At 34.8% G+C, this 22293-nt stretch overlaps 1 protein-coding gene and 1 long non-coding RNA gene across 5 annotated transcripts; both read left to right on the forward strand.

The window, feature by feature from the left end:
* The first annotated feature begins 2865 nt into the window (after positions 1-2865).
* Positions 2866-12188, forward strand: LOC137744856 (uncharacterized). 4 transcript variants are annotated; one of them, XR_011069631.1, is made up of 15 exons: positions 2866-3145; positions 3226-4840; positions 4946-5018; positions 5099-5146; positions 5421-5542; positions 6368-6683; positions 7431-7467; positions 7596-7648; positions 7802-7825; positions 7958-8030; positions 8111-8158; positions 9477-9506; positions 9770-9843; positions 10297-10328; positions 11000-12188. It is a non-coding gene; the product is annotated as an uncharacterized lncRNA (long non-coding RNA). The 4 variants fall into 4 exon arrangements; XR_011069634.1 differs by lacking the exons at positions 7596-7648; positions 10297-10328 and having other exon boundaries at positions 9765-9843; positions 11015-12188; XR_011069633.1 differs by lacking the exons at positions 7596-7648; positions 10297-10328 and having other exon boundaries at positions 7958-8158; positions 9765-9843; positions 11015-12188.
* A 4135-nt stretch (positions 12189-16323) lies between these two features.
* On the forward strand, positions 16324-17115 carry LOC137744117 (protein ASYMMETRIC LEAVES 2-like). Its single transcript, XM_068483983.1, has one exon. It carries the CDS (start codon positions 16369-16371, stop codon positions 17113-17115), a length of 747 nt encoding a protein of 248 aa, XP_068340084.1. The 5' UTR covers positions 16324-16368.
* The last annotated feature ends 5178 nt before the right edge of the window (positions 17116-22293 follow it).

The raw sequence follows: 22293 nt of genomic DNA on the forward strand, positions 1-22293 counted from the left end.
GTGGGTCTGCCCCACTAATCCTGGGCTAAATTTGGCTTCCATTTGAGTTTTAGGTTTTAAGCCACATTTTAGCGTTGGGTTGGGTTGAGTTTTTTTTGTTGGGGGGGGGGGTAGAAGTGGAAATTTGAGTTTTCGCTTAGGGTTAGAGAAGGTCTAAAATAAAAAACCCTATTTCAGAAATTAACTAATTTTTTGCAAGATGGTGGTGTGTTCTCGATGCGATGATGGGGAGGTGGTGGTGGCGACTCGCGATTGGGAGTCAAGAGAAGATGATGGTGAATCGGTGATGATGGCAGGCTGTGTGGTGTAAAGGAGGGGGAAACTGGCCTCGTTTAACAGCTCAGACTGTACTGACTATTTCAGTCGGATAGGATAAACAATCATCGGATAGTACTGACTAAATTAGTCGGGCGTTTGGTGAATGCCAGACTAATAACCGTATTATTTATTATGTATTTGGTACATTTTTTTTACAAATATATGTTTGGTACTTGTTAATAATATTTTTAAATTGATAATTCAAAAAAAAAAAATACAAATGTGTTTTTAAAAATAAAAGTTCACAATCCCCTAAAAAAAATGAAAAGCAAATAAAAAACCATCAATTATTTCGCCACCATTATCATCTTCCTTTTTTTTCATCCACCGACCAATCACATTTGCAAAAGCAAATCTCCAAATTATTGATCGTAGCTTGCTCACCTAGCAAGCAGAAAGTCCATGTCCATGCTTTACAAGGGAGTCAGTGCAGCCAAAAACCCAGGTGAAATATAAAAAAACCCAATTTTGAGTTTTTAATTCATTGAAACCAAACCCAGATGAAATCTTTTTCCAATTTTGAGCTTAATCACCGAACATCATGAAAATCAAATAAAAATTAAGCCAAAAACCCAAATAATGTTTCTCCACAACAGGAACGGCGTGACTTGGATTCGATTTGCCACCTCTGGTTTTCCGTTCAAAATATACTTGATGCTAATCGGAGGTGGGAATGGAGAAAGAGGGAGAGAAGGAATACCTTAGTCGAGAAGGATTTCCCGATGTGTAGAAGCAAATGGCGAAATGGTTGAAGCAGTTGTTTTTGCTTTAGCGTGAAGTTCGTGAACCCGACTAAATAATACCAAGGTATAGGACTGGATAAGCAAGCGGGCATAAGGGGTATGAAAAAAGGTTGGGCCAGATTAATAATCTGGTGCTTATTTAGTCCAAAACTCACCAAACACCTGTTTTGTATTATATAGTACTATTCGGTGTCTTATACGGTGTGCCAAACGAAGCCTACTCTGGAGATGACTGGAAAAAGAAAAGGTTGAATCGAGGTAGTGAGTGGATCCAATCCATTCATTTCATATTAGATACGGGCCAGTTTGGGACCCCGTGCTTCTTAAGTTTTGGATCCGCCCCTCCCCGTAATTACATTCACCTCGCCTCGCCCTATCCCATTTCTTCTTTGAAAAATTCGAACCCGCCCCAAATCGCAAGTACCCGCCTCTACTCACTGGTCCTGGACCCATTTGCCCACCTTAATAATGAGAATTGGAGAGGGTATTTGTCACATCCCCGCCCGGGCCCCCATCACATCTCGGGCTCGACTCAATCGTAACACGATATTGTCCGCTTTAGGCCCCGACCATGCCCTCACGGTTTTATTTCTGGGAACTCACACGAGAACTTCCTAGTGGGTCACCCATCCTGGGATTACTCTCGTGCGAACTCGCTTAACTTCGGAGTTCCAATGAGCTCCGAAGCCAGTGAACTCCTAAAAGGCCTCATGCTATGTAGAGATGAGAATATACATATAAGTCTTATAGGATCCACACCCCTGGGCGATGTGGGATCTTACAGTCCACCCCCTTAGGAGCCTAACATCCTCGTCAGCATACTTCTGACTAGAGATTGGCTATGATACCAAATTGTGACCCACTGGGAAATTCTCGTGTGAGTTCCCAGAAACAAAACCGTGAGGGCGTGGTCGGGGCCCAAAATGGACAATATCGTGCAATGGTGGAGTCGAGTCTGAGATGTGGTGGGGGCCCAGGCGGGGATGTGACAGTATTTTCTATAGTTATATGGATAGTTGAGTTGGGCTTTTGAATTAATGAGATTGGTGTAATAAAAATAAGGGCAAATTATATTTTGCACCTTCAAGTTTTGGTGTAATTGCACCTCACACAACATCTTTAAAATAGTGTAATCACATATATTTACTATTATTTCATTTTACTGTCATACAACCGTTAAATAATTTGTTAAGTTAACCATTAAGAAATATTTAACTAATAAAAAATTAATATTTAATAAAATATTTAATTATTAAAAAATTAGAAAAATTTAATAATTAAAAACTTAAAAATAGAAAAAGAAAAGAAATTATACGTATACTAATGAGGTGTATTCAATTGAGAATTTGAGAGATTCTAATAGATTTATAAATCCATGAATTTTTATGGAGTTTAATTGATTTGTAGAGATTCCATATAAAATTTTGATTCAATTTTCTCGAAATCTCATGTAAAGAGGAGAGATTTGTGGATACTCAAAATATACTACAAAATCTCTCAAATTCTCTCTAATTCCTCAACTTTCTCAAATTCTTTAAAATCAATTTCTAATTGAATACACCTAGAATGTTATAAACTTCTAAATATTTTAATAAACTATTTTAAAATTCTAATTGAATACACCTTGAATTTTAGAGAATCACTGAAAATTCTGATTGAATACCCTAGATTCATTAAAAGAATGAAATAATCTCAAAATCCCAATTGAATACACCCCACTAAAACTCAACTAAAAACATTGTTCATTAACAGTGTAAGGACGAAAATGCCATCCAATTCCTTTGATATTAGCCCTTCTTTTCCATTTTACACAAGAAAAAGACAGGTTTGCCCTCCTATCCCACGCGTCCATCATCACTGCACCTTCTGCTTCGACTTCCGCTTCTCGGCTTTTCTGCTGTATTCCGCTTTCTCTCATCCAAAAAAATAAAAGATCGTTGCTTCTCCTACCCTCTCTCTCTCTCTCTCCTTTTCTTTACTAGGATTGCTGCGTGCTTCAGATTGGTTTCTGGAAATCGGAGGAACCGATGAAATTGGCGTTTGGATTTCGAGGGGAGGTTGAATTCTTTAATGTTTCTGATGAGGTTTCCTGTGTACCAAGTGCTTTCCATCTCCCATTTTCTTGATTTATTAAGGACTTACTTGCATTTTGTTGGATTTGTAGATGGAAAAATATCAAAGTGAGGAAGAAGTAGCTCTTGGTCGTGGGAAGCGCCTGCGGAAAGCTGTTCCACAAGGAAGCATATGCTGCACACCTAACTGAAACATTGAGTGAGGTACTCAAGTATAGCTTTGGTTTCATTAACCTTTTGGGTTATTAAATTTGTATGCTCTGATTGTTTTACAATTTGAGTTTGGATTGGAATTTAATTTTGATTTACAAATTTCTGATAAAACCTCAAAAAGAAATTTAGGAACGTGTTTCTTTTTTTTTTTTTTTGGTCTTCTTTCTTCTGATTTTTTGGGTTTTCATCTGGGATATTTTCTGAACATGCTTCATTTATTTTACGCTTGGTTTCGTATACCCTGCAGCAGTCAAATAAATAACCTTACAGAACCAGAAGCCACTGAAATGGCGAGTGGCATATATGTTTATTTCTATGTTTTCAAATCTGGGTTTTAGATATTTTTCTTTGTTTTGGTTAATTATGGAATTTTGGCTCCTAATTTCTTAAAACTTTAGATTTTTTTTCCCTATTTAGTGTGAGAATATGGGTCCAATATTGGATTCTTCCAATTTCTAGGCAGAGAAAACAGGGTGGTGACAATAGAGAATTCGAACTTCTTTGTGGTGGAAATCATAGTTTCATTTTAGATTTTCTTTTGGGTTTATGAAATGAGTTGGAATGATGTCTCATGATTATGTGAATTTTTTTTTAATTTAGTTGTGAACCTAATAATCTAATCGTGTCTCATCTCTCATGATTATGTGAATATTAATAAATTTAGTTGTGAACCAGAACCTGGGTATCAACCAAGGACTGGTATCAATCCCAGAAGGTCATGTTGGGGTATATTGGAAAGGAAGTGCTCTTCTGAAGATAATTATAGATCCAGGGTGATGTGCATTGAGAAGTTGCTTGTATAGGGCCTTAAATTTGCCTGCTTCTCATTATTTCAAATTTCAAGTTTTCATCTCAATCTGCCTGTGGTCACCCATTTTGAACCTGTTCAAGTGACCCTGCAGACTGATCTTGTAACTTTGGTAATCCATGTTTGAAAGATTGAGGATTCTATCTTTCCATTCATTATAGTTTTGAAGGCTTCTGTTAGCAACATTGTAGGCAAGGGGTATTTCATATGGTACGAAAGGGGGTGTCATGATCAATTTTGAGAAGATTGAGGTAAGGCTATGCGATATTATTCTTTGGTATTTGTATATTAGTTTCACTTAGTTGAAGGTCTTGAAAAACTCCATTTAATAAATCCAAAATGTGTATTCCCTTAGGAGCCGTTTGATAACCATTTGGTTTTTAGTTTCAAGTTTTTGTTTAGATTTATTTTTGGGCATTTACGATAACTTTACTTTAGTATATGTAGATTTAATATTACAATTTAGTATTAATTTATATATTATCTTCTTCTTAGGTTCTTCAAGCATTTAGCTTCTTAGAATATCATTTTTGAAAAAAAGCTGGAGTTGTGCATTTTATAGTGTGGCCTAACTTCCTTTTCATTGAAGTGAGATTTTTGAGAGGGACTGGTGGATCTCTGAAAATGAACTTGGTGGAAATTCCTTATTACACTGTTCTGTCTCTAAAGTTGTGAATTATATGCAGGTATGGATTTTGTCTTAGCTAGATCGTTGTTTTAAACAACTGACTCATTTTTTGCTATTACTTCTCAGATTTTACTTATGTAGATACTCTCTCTTCATTTTTCAGATGGTTGACAAATTGGATGATGAAACCATGGCAATAGAATTTGGTCCACCTGATTTTACTGAGGCCCTATAAGGTAATATGCTCTGCCTCAATTTCACAAAGCTCTTACATTAGTTTTTTCTTGCTCCTTTTTAACTCCTGACATGATTTCAGGATGTTGGAAGAGCCCGCTTCCGAGCACATGTTGAGGGTCAACTAAAGGTTAACAAATTTGTATATTTATTATTAGCTAACTCTTAATTATGATGCCGTTAAAAAAAAAAAAAAGTCAAGGATAATTTGAAGGGTTTGAAAGAAACTAAAGTGGAATTAATTGGAACTGAACCATTCACTAGAAAGCGATATATTTTTAGGTGTATTCAGAATACAAAGCAGTATAATAAGTGGTATATGTGGTTTGTATTTTCTATACTTTTTCTTATAATCTCTTATGCCTTGGTCTAATTACTTTCTTGAATTTGATTTGTTTTTGTAGAAACTTGGTTGCAAGGCAAGTTGCAAAGGCACAAAAGTTTGATCGCATCCTATAGAAATGCCAGAGAAGGTCATTTCCATTTCGTGCAAAATCAGACTTCTTTCTGCATACAAAAACACTAGGTAAACACGCATTATCCTTATTTTGTTCATGATATACTGTCTATAAATTTATTTCAATTTTTTTCCCTTGCTTGGGATGCTTGCTTAATGACCAACATAGCAGAAGACAACTTTTAGCGTTGCAGTAAACAACATTTCCCATTAATGTTTTTGGACAGGAAGCAATTTGTGTTTTTTCATATCCAAAGAACTTCGTAATATTTTTAATAGACGAAACAGGTTTCTCTTTTGATATTTAAATTTGTTTCATTCATGATGAGGTTGTATATAATTTGCATTGACATTGGGAACTCAGTTTTTGACTCAAACATTATTTATGAAGATTGAAATTGTATAATCTTTCATATAATTTTCAATCCCGCAACAACGCGCGGGTACAAATTCTAGTTATACATATAACTCAACAGAAAAGTTACTGTTTATTAACAGTGTGCTTCCCTTTTTGCCCCGCTTTTTTTGTTGTTATTTCGACTTTGCCACTTTTGCTTTGCTGTCAAACGGAGAGCAGAATCGCTCGAGACGTTTCTTTGCCTTCCTTTTTTCCTCTCTCACATACCTCGGGTTCCATCGTCTGCCGTTCTGTTTTATGTCTTCATCTGTCTTCGTTGGTTTTGTTGTTCAAAATCTTGAGCCATTTGCTTTGCTGTTCTTCAATTATCGTTAATTTATGCTTCTTTTGGGTTCGATTCGAAATATTTTTCCGCTCATTCGATCGGTCCTTTACAAGGAAGTTTTGCATGTTTCTGACGGCAAGGGTTTTGATTTTGCCTTTTTTTTTTCTTTTTTTTGTTGATATCTGATGTGTTTTGGTTTTGGATTTCAAAGATTTGTACCTATTTTGGATTCGATTGGGATTTGGTTGGAATCGATCTAATCCAGCGTTTCCAAGTCAGTTTTGCTCTGACGACGAGCCTGTGGCTCATTCCCTTGAGAGGGACAAGTCCGAAACGGGGAGTATTGAAAGCATTGGAGGAGGAGGAGGAGGAGGAGAAGACGAAGAGGAAGAGCCAGTGGATGAGCCCGACGATCCCATGGAAGAAGACAATGTCAACCCCGCCGTCGTCTTCTGCATCAGGCTGAAGCACCCCAGGTCCAATTTGCAGCACAAGATGAGCGTCCCCTAACTTTGTCGCAATTTTAGGTAAATTTTGAAATTCGAACTCCAATCTATTAATTTTTTTAGTTTTGTTCATTGAATTATGCTTCTTTTAATGGGGGTGGGGGGCATTTGATTGAATTGTGTTTAGATATTGGTTTCGAAGTGGTACCACAAATAAAATGAGAATATTTGTATTGGTTTGAGCTTTGTAGTTGTGTGTTCATGGAGAAAAATTCAAATTTTCTGAAATGAAACAAGAAATTGTTGTTATATAGTATATATTGAGATGGGAAGGAGAGAGAAGTTGTTAATTTTGAAATGCGGAGAGAGAAGGATTGATATTTGGGGGATTCTATGGCGGGTATTCCCAAAATTTTAGGTCTTTATTGATTTAGTTATGCCATTACTCTATGAACCGTTGCCAATCAATGACTTTCTATGATGTGAATAAAGGTGGACATGAGAATTTTTGGTACTGGATAATGTTTACTTCATTCTTACAACTCAGGAGAACTTACCTCCTCTCTTCACTTTGTAATTCAATCGTTAGTTTGAATACTAATTTCCTGCCTTAGTCTGAGAGTTGTATGAGTTATCAGCTTTTTGCAATAAAGGAATTGTTATATTTAGGTGCTCTTTCGTTTCTGGTTCAATTTTTTGCGTGAAAATTTTAAAAAGGAGAAATGATGATGGTTAATTTTTCTCCGATACATGATTTTCTTGGTTTGTTACTACTGATCTTTTGTTTCTTGGGCTGATTACACTTCTTTTTCATTATTTTTGGTGCAGATATGAAGAGGATTTGTGAAGTTGCTGTGATTTCATGGTAAGTTTCTTTGAACGGATTTGAGAATTTGGGATCGTTTGGGGTGTTTGAAGGGTTTTTCTTTTCTTTTTTTGGAAAAAAAATTGTTAACAGTTAATTGATTGTATTTTTATTTTTATTCAATTCAGGTACTCATGTTCAGTTTTTAGATTTTATTTAAAGGAATTTCTAGGGTTTATTGGTGAGTTCTTCAAGATGTGAAATGGGTAGTTTTCTTTTGTTTAAATCTGGGGCTTTTGTATTGTGGGATTTGTAAATGAATTGAAATTTATTGTATTATGATTTGGTTCTCTTTTTATTTTCAAGAAACGGTGGTCTGGGCTATTGTGTGTAGGCTTCCAAGCTGTTTGTGCTTGAGGTATATAATTTCAGCTTTTCTTTTTGGGGTTTTTATTGAAGAATTTAAATTTTAATGTGCTCTGAATCGACTCATTTTTTGCTATCACTTTTCAGATTTTACTTAAGTAGATACTCTCTTTTCATTTTTCAGATGGTTGACAAATTGGATGATGAAACCATGGCAATAGAACTTGGTCCACCTGATTTTAAAGAGGCCCTATAAGGTAATATGCTCTGCCTCAATTTTACAGAGCTCTTACATTAGTATTTTCTTGCTCCTTTTTAACTCTTGACATGATTTCAGGATGTTGGAAGAGCCCTCTTACGAGCACGTGTTGAGAGTCAACTAAAGGTTAACAGATTTGTATATTTATTATTTGTGCATTGAATAAGAATCAGAAAATGGTTCATGAACACAAAATGATTTTGGCATATATACAGAATGAGATAATGTTTAAGCCTGACCTGTTTGTGGCGCCTCATTTAGAATTGCCACTTTTTCTTTTGGATCAAATGACGTATGTTGTATAGCATCTTATCTTTGCACAACATGTCGCTATTATTTAACTCCGAATGAATCTCATTTTTTTCAATAATTAGAATTTTGGGAAATTTACTTGGACTTATTTTTACGTTAGGCTCGTGAAGGGATTTTGCTCTTATCTACTCAGATTATCATTACACAAACAAAATGATGCATCATTGTTCACATATTTCTTCCTGATGAGATGGGTTGGAAGGATCGAGCTGGCAACCACTGTTCAGTAGTCAAAGCACTACATTTTTGAATTACATCAGTAAAATAGGATCAACAACTCTTTATATGTATATTGGAGTTAGTGAACAACTACTATATATTTTATGTAAATACTTTGTACATGTTTTAGGTTTATAGTTTATAGTTTTACATATTTATGCACAATGCTTTTAGTCCCTTATTCTAACACTTGCTTACATTACTTATAATCCATTTGACATTATTTGGAGCTCATGGTTTTATAGAAAGGATATATATGCTGACATGAATGCATGCATACAGTATTTCCTCTTCAATTAAAGATAGAAATTCCTAAACGATAAGATATATTATGAATGCATGCATATATTATTACGTAGCAAGATTCTAGAACACATTTAATGGCATTTAATTTTGTCTATCAAGAAACTAGAAACTAGAAGACATTGAATACCATTAGAAATTTAAGATGCATTACCTTCTTTTTGTATAATATTTTGAAGTTCTTTTTGAGTCGGTGAAAAATTTATTTTGTGGACAATTTTTCGATGAAATATGATTAAGTATAATACTTTCTGAGTTATTTTGTTTCGAGTCAGAGTAATTGAATTTTTCATGTGGTAGAAAGGAATTAGAATTTTGCATGAATAGAATTATTTGTTTTCACATTCCAAATTGAATGTAGTGTGTTTTATATATTGTTGTATTAGTTGCAAGGAAATAAAATGTTTATGCATATTATTATGAATTTAATATATTTTCACTTATTTAAAAACAGAGATTAATTGTAAATATAATACCTACAATATTTAACGTAGCTTTTTTCTCAATGTCATTTTCCAATGCTTAACGTTTGCTTTTGTTTATGTATTTGATTGAAGTGTTATTTCATATTTTAACGCTTTTAATTGATTCATGTTTATGTTTGAATCAGGAAAATAACGTTGCTAATGGTGAACCTGTGGTACGAGAACTTACTCTAACCACCTCCCCCCCCCGAAGTTTAATTCATTTTGTGTATCAGTTTAAGTGGAAGCAATAAGTATGTTTTATACAGCATATTTTAAATAATTACATAAAAAAATTACTTTCTAAAGATTGATGTGAAAATTTATAAACTGAATTTAAATTTAAGAAACGCATGAATGAATTTAGCAAAGAATTGAAGTGTTATTTCATTTTTTTAACGCTTTTAATTAATTCATGTTTATGTTTGAATCAGTAAAGAAACGTTGCTGATGGTGTACCTGTGACGATGCAACGTTGATATACTTCTGTGTCAATTTGGCTTCAGTTATTTGGTAAGAGAACTTACTTTAACCTCCCAGCTTAATTCATTTCTTGTTATCAATTTTCTTAAGTGGAAGCAATAAGTATGTTTTATACAACATATTTTAAATAAGTACATAAAAAATTATGTTCTAAAGATTGATGTGAAAATTTATAAACTGAATTTAAATTTAAGAAACACGACTGAATTTAGCAAAGAAAACAAAAAATGATAACTATTTAAAAATTTTAAAATGTGTTGTAGGGTTTAGTAAGAAAAGTTGTTCCATGAGTTGTGTTTTGAGGTTTACGTTCATGATGTGAATAGAATATATGAATGAAATGCACATACATTATTTTTAATATTTTAAGAGATGATATTTTTTGTCCGGAGAAAATAACATCATCATTCCTACATGTCAAGTTTATTTATTTTTTCAATTATTCTGGAGAAAATCTGAGGCCAAGTTCTTCGCTCTTCTCAGTTTCTGCTGCTGATCTGTTATCATCACACTATGTAATGAACTCTTCTCCTTCAAATATCATCTTCTGATTGTGTAATCTTCATGGTCTGTTTGGTCTATTCCATTTCCAATTGGATTCTCGCTGTTAGTTCTATGTTTGAAGTTGGAAAAACTCATGTTGCTTTTACAGTTTGATTAACAATTCTTAATTAGAATTGGCAAATTCTTTTACCAAACATTTTTTTTACTCATATTTCTAACGTTGGAGGTTCATTCTAATTTGATATGGAAATTAATGTTATCAAGAGTTTAAAATGTGATGTAAGACATAAACTATTATGATTTTGTAGAGAAAATAAGCTTTTAAATGAAAGAGCTGTAAAAACAAAGTCAATGTTAGGTTAAAGGGTTTAAGAGAGTAAAATTGGGATTATGAAGGGTTAGAGAGGTATGGGTGGGATTGGTTGAAGGATTTGATGGAAGCTAACTCTTCATTATGATGCCGTTAAAAAAAATGTCTAGGATAAGTTGAAGGGTTTGAAAGAAACTAAAGTGGGATTAATTGGAACCGAACAATTCACTAGAAATTGATATATTTTTAGGTATATTCAGAATACAAAGTAGTATAATAAGTGATATATGTGGTTTATATTTTCTGAACTTTTTCTTATAATCTCTTATGCCTTGGTCTAATTACTTTCTTGAATTTGATATGTTTTTGTAGAAACTTGGTTGCAAGGCAAGTTGGAAAATCACCAAAGTTTGATCGCGTCCTATAGCATTGCCAGAGAAGGTCATCTCCATTCGTGCAAAATCAAACTTCTTTCTGCACACAAAAACATTAGGTAAACACGTTTTATTCTTATTTTGGTCATGATATAATTCTACTGTCTATAAATTTATTTCAATTTTTTTCCCTTGCCTGGGATGCTTCCTTAATGACCAAGATAGCAGAGGACAACTTTTAGTGTTGCAATAAACAACATTTCCCATTAATGTTTTTGGACAGGAAGCAATTTGTGTTTTTTTGTATCCAAAGAACTTCGTATTATTTTTAATAGACGAAATAGGTTTCTCTTTTGATATTTAAATTTGTTTCATTCATGATGAGGTTGTGTATAATTTGCATTGGCATTGGTAACTCAGTTTTTGACTCAAACATTGTTTTTGAGCTCTCTGATAAAAACCCGGACTGGCGTTAATCGAGCAGAGCTCGGCTGTGGAGAGTCCCAACGCCAATCCCTATCCAACACCCAGTCACCCGCTCAGTCTCAACCCTAGTCTCACAAATTGGCTCGTCGGAGTCAACTGAAAACCGTCGGAGTTGACTGAAAGCCGTTGGCGAACAACAACCGTCATCACTGCAAAGCCGCCACCACACCCACCGGTGACGAAGCGGCGATGCTCTTCTGTTTCGGCTTCCTGGAAAGAAAATTTTCTGTTTGTTTCTCAGGAAAATTGGGATGGAAATTTGGGATTTGATCTTCTTCTTCTTGTTTGAAATTTGAAGCTTTATTTATGTGCAATTTAAAGTTTGGAGAGAGAAAAGGAGATGGAATGCGGGACGAGGGACTGGAAGAAGGGGTGGGCGGAGCATCTCCTCCTTTGAGGTTTCGTATTTCATTTTTTTAGGAATATCAGGAGAAGAGTGGAGGTTTCATTTTTTTCACCTTAGTTTTTAATATTTAATTATTTTTTTAGGTTCCTTTGCATCAACTGTATAGATTCACACCATTTCCATTAAGAAATAACTATAGGCAATCAAATAATTCATTTATGGGGAAACTTGACATCTGATGGTATGGAGTAATCTGCAGTACCATGAAACAAAATAATAGGAGCTAAGAGAGAAGCATCATTTCGAACATTCTAGTCTTGAATCAAAAGTTTTGGGGGAAAAAAGTTGTGAAGATTGTTCTTCTTCCATTATACTGTGAGAGGTTCTAAAGTCAAAAAAATAAAATGCAATTCTGGCTTCTTTTTTTTTTTTGAACGAAAATGCATTTTTGACTAAAACTATGAAATTATAAGATATTACGTAGGGCCAACATTTTAGGAGACCAAGAAGTCTATACCCTAGAAAGATTTAATGATATATATACCTCAGCGGTGGAATTGATCCACTAAAGTTAGGCAAATTGTATCTGTTCGAAATCAGAAAACTCAGAAGTCAACTAAATACATGAGGCAATTCGAAGGAGTTCATTTGCTGAGAAAACTTCTTGTTCATTTGCATTGGATGGTCATTTTTTGTGTAAGAGAAAGAACCATGAACATAAACATAAAAACTGTAATGCTGATCAATTTTTTAGTAACATGATTTGTATTGGGGTGCTGCCAGTTTTTTGTTAGGGTTTGATTAATGAGTGTGAGTTTATTGATAAATTTTATTTTTATTGTTAATTGTATCTTGTACTTGATGGTAATTATGCAATAGGATAATATTGACATTTCATATTTAAAATTTAAGTTGTGTGTAGAAAGAGGTTATATGAGTTCAAATAAAATTTCTCATTTTTTATTTATCACGTCATTAAAATATAAGGGTTTTATATATGCCACGTCATCATTTAATGGTCAAATTGACCATTTGACTAATGGATGTATGAATTTGCAATGAAATGATAGAAAATGTATGAGATTGAAATATTTTAAAGACGTTGTATGAGGTTGCAAGTGCATCAAAAACTGATGGGGTAAAATGCAATTTACCTTAAAAATAATTTGGGCTTAAGAAAAATAAGATGGACTTGGACTTGGCAAATTAGTGGGTAAATAAAATTGGGCCTAATATGTAATAAAAACCATATAAATATCCTCACGGTTCGGTTCGGATTGTACTGGTTTCTTGAAGGCCAAAACCAAACCGAAATCGGTTCAAAACAGTTCGGTCCAGTTCTCATTCAAAGTTTGACGGGTTTTGGTCAGCATTTTTTTTCGTTTTTTTTTTTTTTTTTTCATTCGGTTTGGTTTGATTTCACGGTTTCTTGGTTTTTATGCCTACCCCTAAATGAGATCACAGTTTACGGCACCGGTTACAACTAGAGGCAGAGGCTCAACAACCACAATTGTTGGATCAAAATCTTCGGAAAGCATCTTCAACGCCACAGCTTCATTTTTGTGATCCATGAAATTTATAATGTTGAAAGATCAAACAGTCGAGAGTTGGACGAGAAAGAGAGAAAGCTCTGCGCACACCAGAGGCTTGACATTACAACGAATTCGTAAGTCGATGTATAATATTGCAATGTTTAAAAGATGAGGTATGAATTTGTTGTGTGATCCAAAGTTGAGGTGATAAAATGTAATTTATCCAATTTTTTAGTAAAAAGAGATTAGTTAAGTAAATTAGTAATGATAAGGGAGTGTATAAAGAATGTATTATCCGTAAGATTTTCATTTCCATACGGAAAAGAGATAAAGTTGCTATAACTTGTATCTACAGTACTGGGGATGAGAAGATGGGTCATGTCACTCCCAATATCACAGACTCCAATCTCTGTGATCAATACTACATATGTATACACGCACTATAGCATATAAAAAGAACAACTGAGAAATAAATAAACTCAAAGGCCCAACGGACTATTATAATTTACTTAATTATGCAAGGACAGACTAATACCCTCAAACTCATCATATATATTTTGCATCACCTGATCGCTCTCACTCACAACACCAGCTCAACTCCAGTTTGATTTTGTCCGGGTCTTCTTATAGTCACTGGTTCTGGGGGATCTTTTCTTTTTCTTTTTAGCTTCTGGTTCTGCTGGGGGTACATTCCTAGATATTAATATAAAAGCGGATTCACATCTGATTCACTAGCAAGTGTAGTGAATCCTCTCCCTCTCTCTCTCTCTCTCTCTCTCCACGTAGTCACGTCCGAGTCATTTCCTAAGCCCTAGGACTGCCTTGCGAGCATCATCTTTACATGCATATTCCGTGCTATTTGTTTTCCGGCGAATAATTAGAAGCGGTAGATAAGAAAAAGAGTGCCAAAAGAAGACGAAATTTGCATGAACCCCTGAATATAACTTTATATATATATATATATATATATGTATGTATTCCAACCGCTTCCTTCTCCTGATTAATAGTAGTTTGCTAGAAGGGAAAAAATATAGAGAGAAATAGCAATAAATTAAGTCGAAACAAATAAATTAGCTTGGAAACATATATCTCTATCCAACTACAAGAGAGATCGAAATATACACCTAGTATTATCACCACATGTGGAAAATAAAGTAAACGTTTGGAAGTGTAGGCTTTGTGTTTGTGGTCTGGATATCGGGTCCTCCCCTCCATTTTCACACTACACCGACTGTTAGTCTACTAGTCTGCTACAGTAGTGGTAGTCCTGGTAAAGGTTCCACTGAGAAAAAAAGGTTTGACCGTAGAAATCGAGGCCACCGCACGCACGCAAGACTAGAACTAGTACTACTCTTGCTGTCCTTTTCCATAAATAAATATTTATATATCTTTAATTTGATAAATACTTATATTTATCGTTGTTTATTATTCTTCCCTTTTGCTAAACTTTCAGGACAATAAAAGGAATAAGAATAGAAGTTGAAAAGAGTTGATAATCTTCCCTTCCACCCACACGGTCAGAGTTGTCGAGTCACATCCACTTAATTCTTATTCTTTTATCTCATTCTTGTCCTCAATCAAGACCCATGGCCTGGACGGCATTTGTTGTTTTTTTCCTTTCCATTTTTAACACTTGGTTCGACGTTTTACTTTTTTATTGGACATTATTATAGCATGTTACTACAGGTAAGTAAGTTGGACCTTGGTTCATCCCAATAAAGTCGTCTTAGTTAATTAAAATTTATTTAGTCCCCTACAAATCTTCCCGTAGAAAATATATAATTTTTCTAGTATGAATTTCAAGCAAGATCTGCTCCCAAAGCCTTCATTGAGAACGGTGAAACATAACCCCTTATTCTTGAACTCCTTTCCATCACGAGATCCAATCTCTCAGGCTCAACCCACGGGTAAATAACCTTTCTTTCTTTTTTAGTTAAATATTATTACTACTGTATGCTTCCTTCCTTCCTCCGATTAAAACCCTACACAGAGAGGGGGAGAGAGAGAGAGAGAGGACCCTGCAAATTAAAGTCCCGATCAAATAATCTCTTCTTCTCTCCTCCTCTCCTTTTCTCTAGCTCGCTAGTTGCATCTTATCTTCTCTCAGTGTTTATCTAGTGGTCGACTATTCCCTACAAGAGGAGATCTATATTTTTGCACCGCTACCCGCAGCTTAAGGTTTCTGGGGTGGTGAGAGATATAGCTATTTGCATCTTATCTTGTCTCCGTGTTTGTCTAGTGAATGTATCAATGTTTTCTTTTTTACTTTTACTTTCTTTTTCTGGCAAATAATACTATATACCAATTTTAGCTGACCATCGCGTTCACGCGAATTTTGAATCTTTTGATTACTTAGTTGGTTTTATTGGGGAATTATTCAAGGTCATAATTAAGAAGGAAATTCCAACTTTGATTGGCCGGCGCTGCTCTTACTATGGCAAACGGCCATTATACCATAGATTTCGCATTTTCTCTCTTTTCTTGTTCCAACTCGTTTCTTTATTAAGTCCCATTTGTTTAATTTCTTTTCCACTCGGGTTGGGTCTATTCATTCATCATTCATCATTGTTTCCTTTTCTGCCGTACGTTTCTCATCCCTTTTGCATCATTTGTTACTCGGTGTAAGAATTCAAATCAATGTTTGGTGAGATAATCATCAACAACTACTTAATTACTGTCCGTCATGGTAACTGGATAAGTTTAAAGATACTGATAAGAAAACTAAACATCGACCAAAAATTTATTTTTCCATCTGTAATTCTGTGAATGTATAAGGTTTTTTTCTTTCCATTTCTTTGTAGTTAGACTTTTTTTTCTTTTTAATTTTCAGTTTATTTCTGGAAATGCCATATGAATTGAATTTTATTTTTGGAATTTTCACGATCTTTTTATGCTGATGCTGATGCTGATGGGTGATGGTCTTATTTAATACACTTATATTATATATGTTATATTAATGACTGTATAGGTCAAAATTATTTACAGAGGAGGAAGAGGTGGAAGATGGCATCGTCGTCGACGAATTCGCCATGCGCCGCGTGTAAGTTCCTGCGACGCAAGTGCCAGCCAGAGTGCGTATTTGCGCCATACTTCCCACCGGACCAGCCGCAGAAGTTTGCTAATGTTCACAAAGTTTTTGGGGCCAGCAACGTCACTAAACTGCTCAACGAGTTGCACCCCCACCAGCGTGAGGACGCCGTCAACTCTCTCGCCTACGAGGCCGACATGCGCCTCCGCGATCCCGTCTACGGCTGCGTTGGAGTCATCTCTCTCCTCCAGCACCAACTCCGCCAACTTCAGATGGATCTGACCTGTGCTAAATCCGAACTCTCCAAATATCAGAACCTGCAGGGTCTCACTGCCAGCCACGGACTCATAGCCGCCGCCGCTGCTGCCGCCGCAACTGCCACTGCTGCCACCCACACCCACAATAACAATCACCACCATCCTCTACATTTACAGTCCTCTTCACTCAACAACTTGGGAATGGAGATAAATCTCATTTCAGGCGGCGGTGGTGGCCGAGAACACTACCCCCACCAGTTTTTCCCCAGAGATCGAGAACGAGACCATCATTCCCATCATCAGCAACAGATGATGATTAGGAACTTTGATGCCGGAAACAACTACGATGCAAGCCTTCTGTCCATGAACGCTGCTGCAGGGGGCATTCATGGCCAACTCAGTCACCAGTTCCAGCAAACTAGGGCTGCTGCTGGCGACGACCGCCGAACCATTGATCCTTCATAATTAGGATTTCCTCTTTTCCTTATTTACTCACAACAACTTCAACCAATTCCATCAAATTAATTAAGGTACGTTTATTAGTTATACATAAATATATAAATTACAAATTTATATTTCATTTCCACAATACCATCAGTTTGGTTGTGATCCATTTATTAGTTTTATTGTCGTTGTTCTAACTCTTGAGGGTTGGATATATAAGTGCCTTTACTTAGTACTGTATGATCACTGTTTTAGGTCAATTATGCGCTAATTGACATACAATCAATCAGGCCAAATGCTGATCAAATAAAAGTTTTCAAAATTTTTAATTATGGGGAATTTTTTTATTTTTTTATTTTTAAGACTGAAAATGAATTGTTGAAGTTCATATTTAGTTATTTAATAAAAGGGTAATGCTAGGAAGATTAAATTTAGAGGTTAAAATTGTAAACTAAATGATATGTCACAATGGAAATGAACACGTCTATCAACGCTTAAGTAATAAATCAACCATTAACTTTCATATCTTTTAGTTTTCAAAATTTATTTTCCAATTAGGTAATGCTAAGAAGATTAAAATTTTAAACTAATTTAGTCTCGTATATATGATTGCTTACTACTACTCTTTAAAAAAAAGTAATTTATTATTGTTTACTATTAAAATGATCAGTAAAATACTCAAAATTAACTATAAATACTAGAGTGATTTGATTGACATCCTACGTTTGTTAAGTACACCTTATCTACCGAAAATACTCTAAATTCTATTTTTCAAATAAAAAATCATCATTTACACCCACTTAACTTGGCCAAACTATTCGCACACCCTTTTACCCAAAAAATTAAAAAAATTATTCGTACACCCGCACAGTATCCCAACTCCCAAGTAATACATTGTTTTAAAAGTCAGTAGCTTCCAACTGAAAGTGAGTTAAGTTTCAGCGAAGAAATGCTGAAAGTCTTGAATTTTTTCGCAAAAATCTACTGAGGTAGTGTTTTGGAAGGTGCTTACCGAAATTGTTTTAAGGAAATGATTCACACACACCATTATTTGTCTCTCACACATCATTATCTTTAATTTTTTTCTTAGATTTCTATAGAAATGTCTTCACTTTTTCGGTACCAAAATATCTCCATAATAAAGAGAAATATCTAATTAATAAAAAAAAAAAACTCTCGTTGGTTTGACCAGAAGTATGACATTGTTCCAATTGCAAAAGAGTAATGCTACACTTATCACTCAAGTGTACCATCATTTGTACCATCCTCTAATTGAGATAGGGTCTGCCAATACATATGAGTCTTATCTCTATTAGAGAGATGATACTACTAGATGACAAGAGTAGAATTTTTTATTGCAAAATGAAAAAAAGAGTTATACCTTATATGCAGCAAACAATCGATTTTATGTTCAATTTGTCAAATTTAACCCTTTTTTTTTAAACCAAAGTGTACGAGAATTCACGTCGCTAGTGTTTGGGGTTTATTTGATTCCACAATAAACGGTGGGAGCATGTCTGAGAATTTGAAGAAAAAGATTTTTGGTGTGTAGATGTTATTTCACGGTAGACTTGGGACTTTGAGAATCCTTCCTCCAAACCTAAACCCTTTTATATTAATACATATAAATTATTAGTAATATCAACAAAATGTGAGTGCCAATAACCCACCCTAAACAATTTTTTTTTTTTTTTTAAATCTTAGAAACCCTAAATATTTTCAAGTGAGCACTTCCGAAGAAGAGTCCAACTTAATCAAAGGGAAAAAGAAGACGACACAAATCGCACTGCTGAATGTTTGAACAAAATGCCTACGTACCTACATCAAAGTACTTTTATCAATTCTTTGTTCTTCCTTTTTCCATTTAAAACAAAATAAATTCTTACTGTCAAAGAAAAATGATTATACCCAAAACAGTGAGGAATATAGCCACTTAATATTACGACCTAATAGTATTCTTCTTTACTTGTAAGTGAGAGGTTTTATGTTCGATTATCGTCAAAGATAAATTTGAACCACATTATTACTAACATATTGTGAGACTAAACTCACCCTCTCTTTTAAAGTAAAAAATATCATTTGTTAATAACAAAAATACAGTGAGGAGTGTATATATAGCACCCGATGTCCGGACTCAGATTTTTCGCTATGCTACCATACTTACACTGCGCACGGTTGTATTGTATGACAATCTCAAGTCATGCGAAAAGCTAGCTAGTTAGTATATGGTTAATTAGGTTTTGCTTTACAAGTCATACAGAGTCCCAGACTCCCATACACTCATGATTTTGTTAACTCTTTCTATCCATTTGTTTTGGCACACATGCAGGGTATCAAGTACTATCAAGAAACGAAGTTGGAAATTTTTCAAAAGCCAAAATAAACAGCGATGCGAGAGAGAGATGGGTGGAAGAGGTTGACGGTTTTATTTAATTAATCAAATACCTGTTTTACAGACAATTTAATTATATCTAACTTATGTCTCTTTGAAATTTTTTTCTCATGCACACATAGTATATCAACTGTATCTGTTTTCATGCATATAATATTATTGCGTATCCTCCTCCGTCCTCTAAGGAGAAAGAAAATTGGGGAGAAAAAGAACAAGAACTTGCACAGAAAATAAAGGAAAAGGGAAAAAAAAGTTTGTCCAGAAAGTGTACTTGAACTCGCAGCAGTCTCACAGTATAACACCACAAGTTCCTGTCCGCTTATGGAGCTGGCACGGTGCATGGGTCTGGATTTGTTTGTACTCTTTTTGCACTCTTTGTCTCAACAGTAAAATTAGGAGACAGATATATCTATTTGCAGCAGTCCCATATATATGATCCTATTCCTATGATAGCTAAGTCACTTCTATAATACACACACACACACACACACACACACACACCACATTAATTAGATGATATAGTGGTTCTGGAAAGATGGATGCTCGATGCATGCGTGTATGCATGCATCAAAATATGATTACCACAATTATTAGTTTATTAGTAGATAAAATGACTAATGACCATTTTAGTTTGTACGGGATTAGAGTTAACATAAAATTTCTAACAGCACTCAGAAGTCATTTGACCAACTGGTGAAATCAAATGTTGTAAGTCACTCGACAATATTTATTCCAAGTGGAGAAATAATCAAGTTTAATCGATCATGTGTCCTTTTTCCAATAATAGGGTTTATATGTGTTTGTCCTCATAGTTTAATTAGACTGACGCGGCAAAAGGAATAATTTAGCCAGCATATATACGCATTTTGAAATATACATATATATATGTATATTTATACACACTGTAGAGAGTATATACCTATACAGATACAGATGATAAATGCCTGGGCAAAATTAGTTTGGAAGTCATCGAGACTGTTAAGCAAGCATAAGGCATTTCTTCCGTTCCCGGACAAAGGCAGAAGACAACGAAATAAGACAAAATGACTGACTGACGGATAGGTGATGGGGGAGAATTAATTAAGGTGACCCTCAACCTCAAGAGAGAGAGAGAGAGAGAGAGAGAGAGAGTTAGCCTAGTTTTTCTCCTTCTGCCAGAAACATGAAAGGCCATTCCAGAGAAGATATCATGACCATTTACTACCCTCTGCACAGAATACTCACTTTAATATATGAAAAGAAAAAAAATGAAAAAAAATCGTAATCAAAATCCGATGTAAAACAACAGAAATCAAGCACAGAAAAGAGATTAGCTGGCTAGCTAGATTGATCAGAAATATGATGTGGCTAGGCCGGAAGGAGAAGAAGCAGACATACAGATCAAAAGGAGGTAAACATGAATTTAATTAATTGAAATTTATATTAAAGGCAAGCAGTGTTAGAATAGAAATGTAAATATTGTAATTGATATTTCCTAGATTATTTCCTAATAGGTCTTCTTTTTCTTAATAGGTCTCTTGATTATTTCCTAGAGTAATTGTGATTTGGTTTGTATAGTTATATATTTCCTCCTCGCGAGATGCCAATGTGATAAAAAGAGATATCAATGGTTGGTAGGAAGATTGATGTATCTGGCTCATCCGTAGACATACTTGGCTTATGATTTCAGTGTGGTAAGCCAGTTTACGCATGATCTTATAAAGCAATATATGGATGCATGGATGCAAATTTTACGATATGTGAAGTCAGCTCCGTGTAAAGACATCTTGCTCTCAAAGAATGGTCATTTGAAAGTTGAAGCGTATACAAACGTTGATTGGGCAAGATCAGTTGATGATAGGCGATTAACACCATGTTACTTCACTTTTGTGGGAGGTAATCTGGTGGCGTGGAAATAAAAAACAGAATGTTGTTGCTCGCTTGAAGCCGAGTACAGAGGCATAGGTTTGGGAACTACTGAAATGCTTTGGTCACGAAATATCGTAAGAAATTTAGGATATGGTCCGAGAAAAGGCTATGAATTGGTATTGTGACATTAAAGCTGCTTGTTAGATCAGAGCTAATCCGGTTGATCATGATCAAACGAAGCATGTAGAAGTAGATTCGTTCTTTATCAAATAGAAGCTAGACCGGAAGATTATTGAGATACTCAGAGTCAAGTCGGAAGGTCAGCTTGCATGTCTTAACAAAAGTTGTGTCGAATAAAATATTTGTAAAACATGTGGCTAAATTGGGCATGTTTGAGATTTATGCACCAATTTAAAATGGAGTGTTTAATTCAGAAATCATAGACAAATAAACATGCATTTAATTAATTGAAATTTATACAAAGGCAGGGAGTGTTCGAATCCGAATATACAATTGTAATTGATTGTACAGAGGATTACTTTTCTTCAATTAATTATGATTAGGATTGTACATCTATATATTTTCCTCCGATATTAAAGCATTAACATATTCTTAAGTTGCAGATGCTACGCATATGCACTTTTAAATTTGAGTTCATCACGCATCAGTGAAAAAGATAAGTTAGTAGCTCATCTGTCATTTTTAATGAAGACGATTAAAGGTTCAAAAGTCAAAAAAATTTAAAAAATTATTTCTAACCGATTATTAAATCATAATTCTATAAAATCTACTAGACCATTATTTGATCAAAAGATTATCGTATTGCCCAAATGTAACCCTCCTATGCCGCTTATGGGTGAAAACTGAAAAATCCAATCTTCCCTTGCACCCTTCCCTTCGTTATTTGGGTCCAAAATCAAAACGGACGTAGTCAAATCAAGTCAAAGAAAAAGAAAAAA

The sequence above is a fragment of the Pyrus communis genome, chromosome 9, assembly GCF_963583255.1.
Source record: "Pyrus communis chromosome 9, drPyrComm1.1, whole genome shotgun sequence".
Taxonomy (NCBI): domain Eukaryota; kingdom Viridiplantae; phylum Streptophyta; class Magnoliopsida; order Rosales; family Rosaceae; genus Pyrus; species Pyrus communis.

What these genes read in the sequence shown, in the direction of transcription:
- LOC137744117 (XM_068483983.1), top strand. Translation starts at nt 16,369, where the DNA reads ATGGCATCGTCGTCGACGAATTCGCCATGCGCCGCGTGTAAGTTCCTG.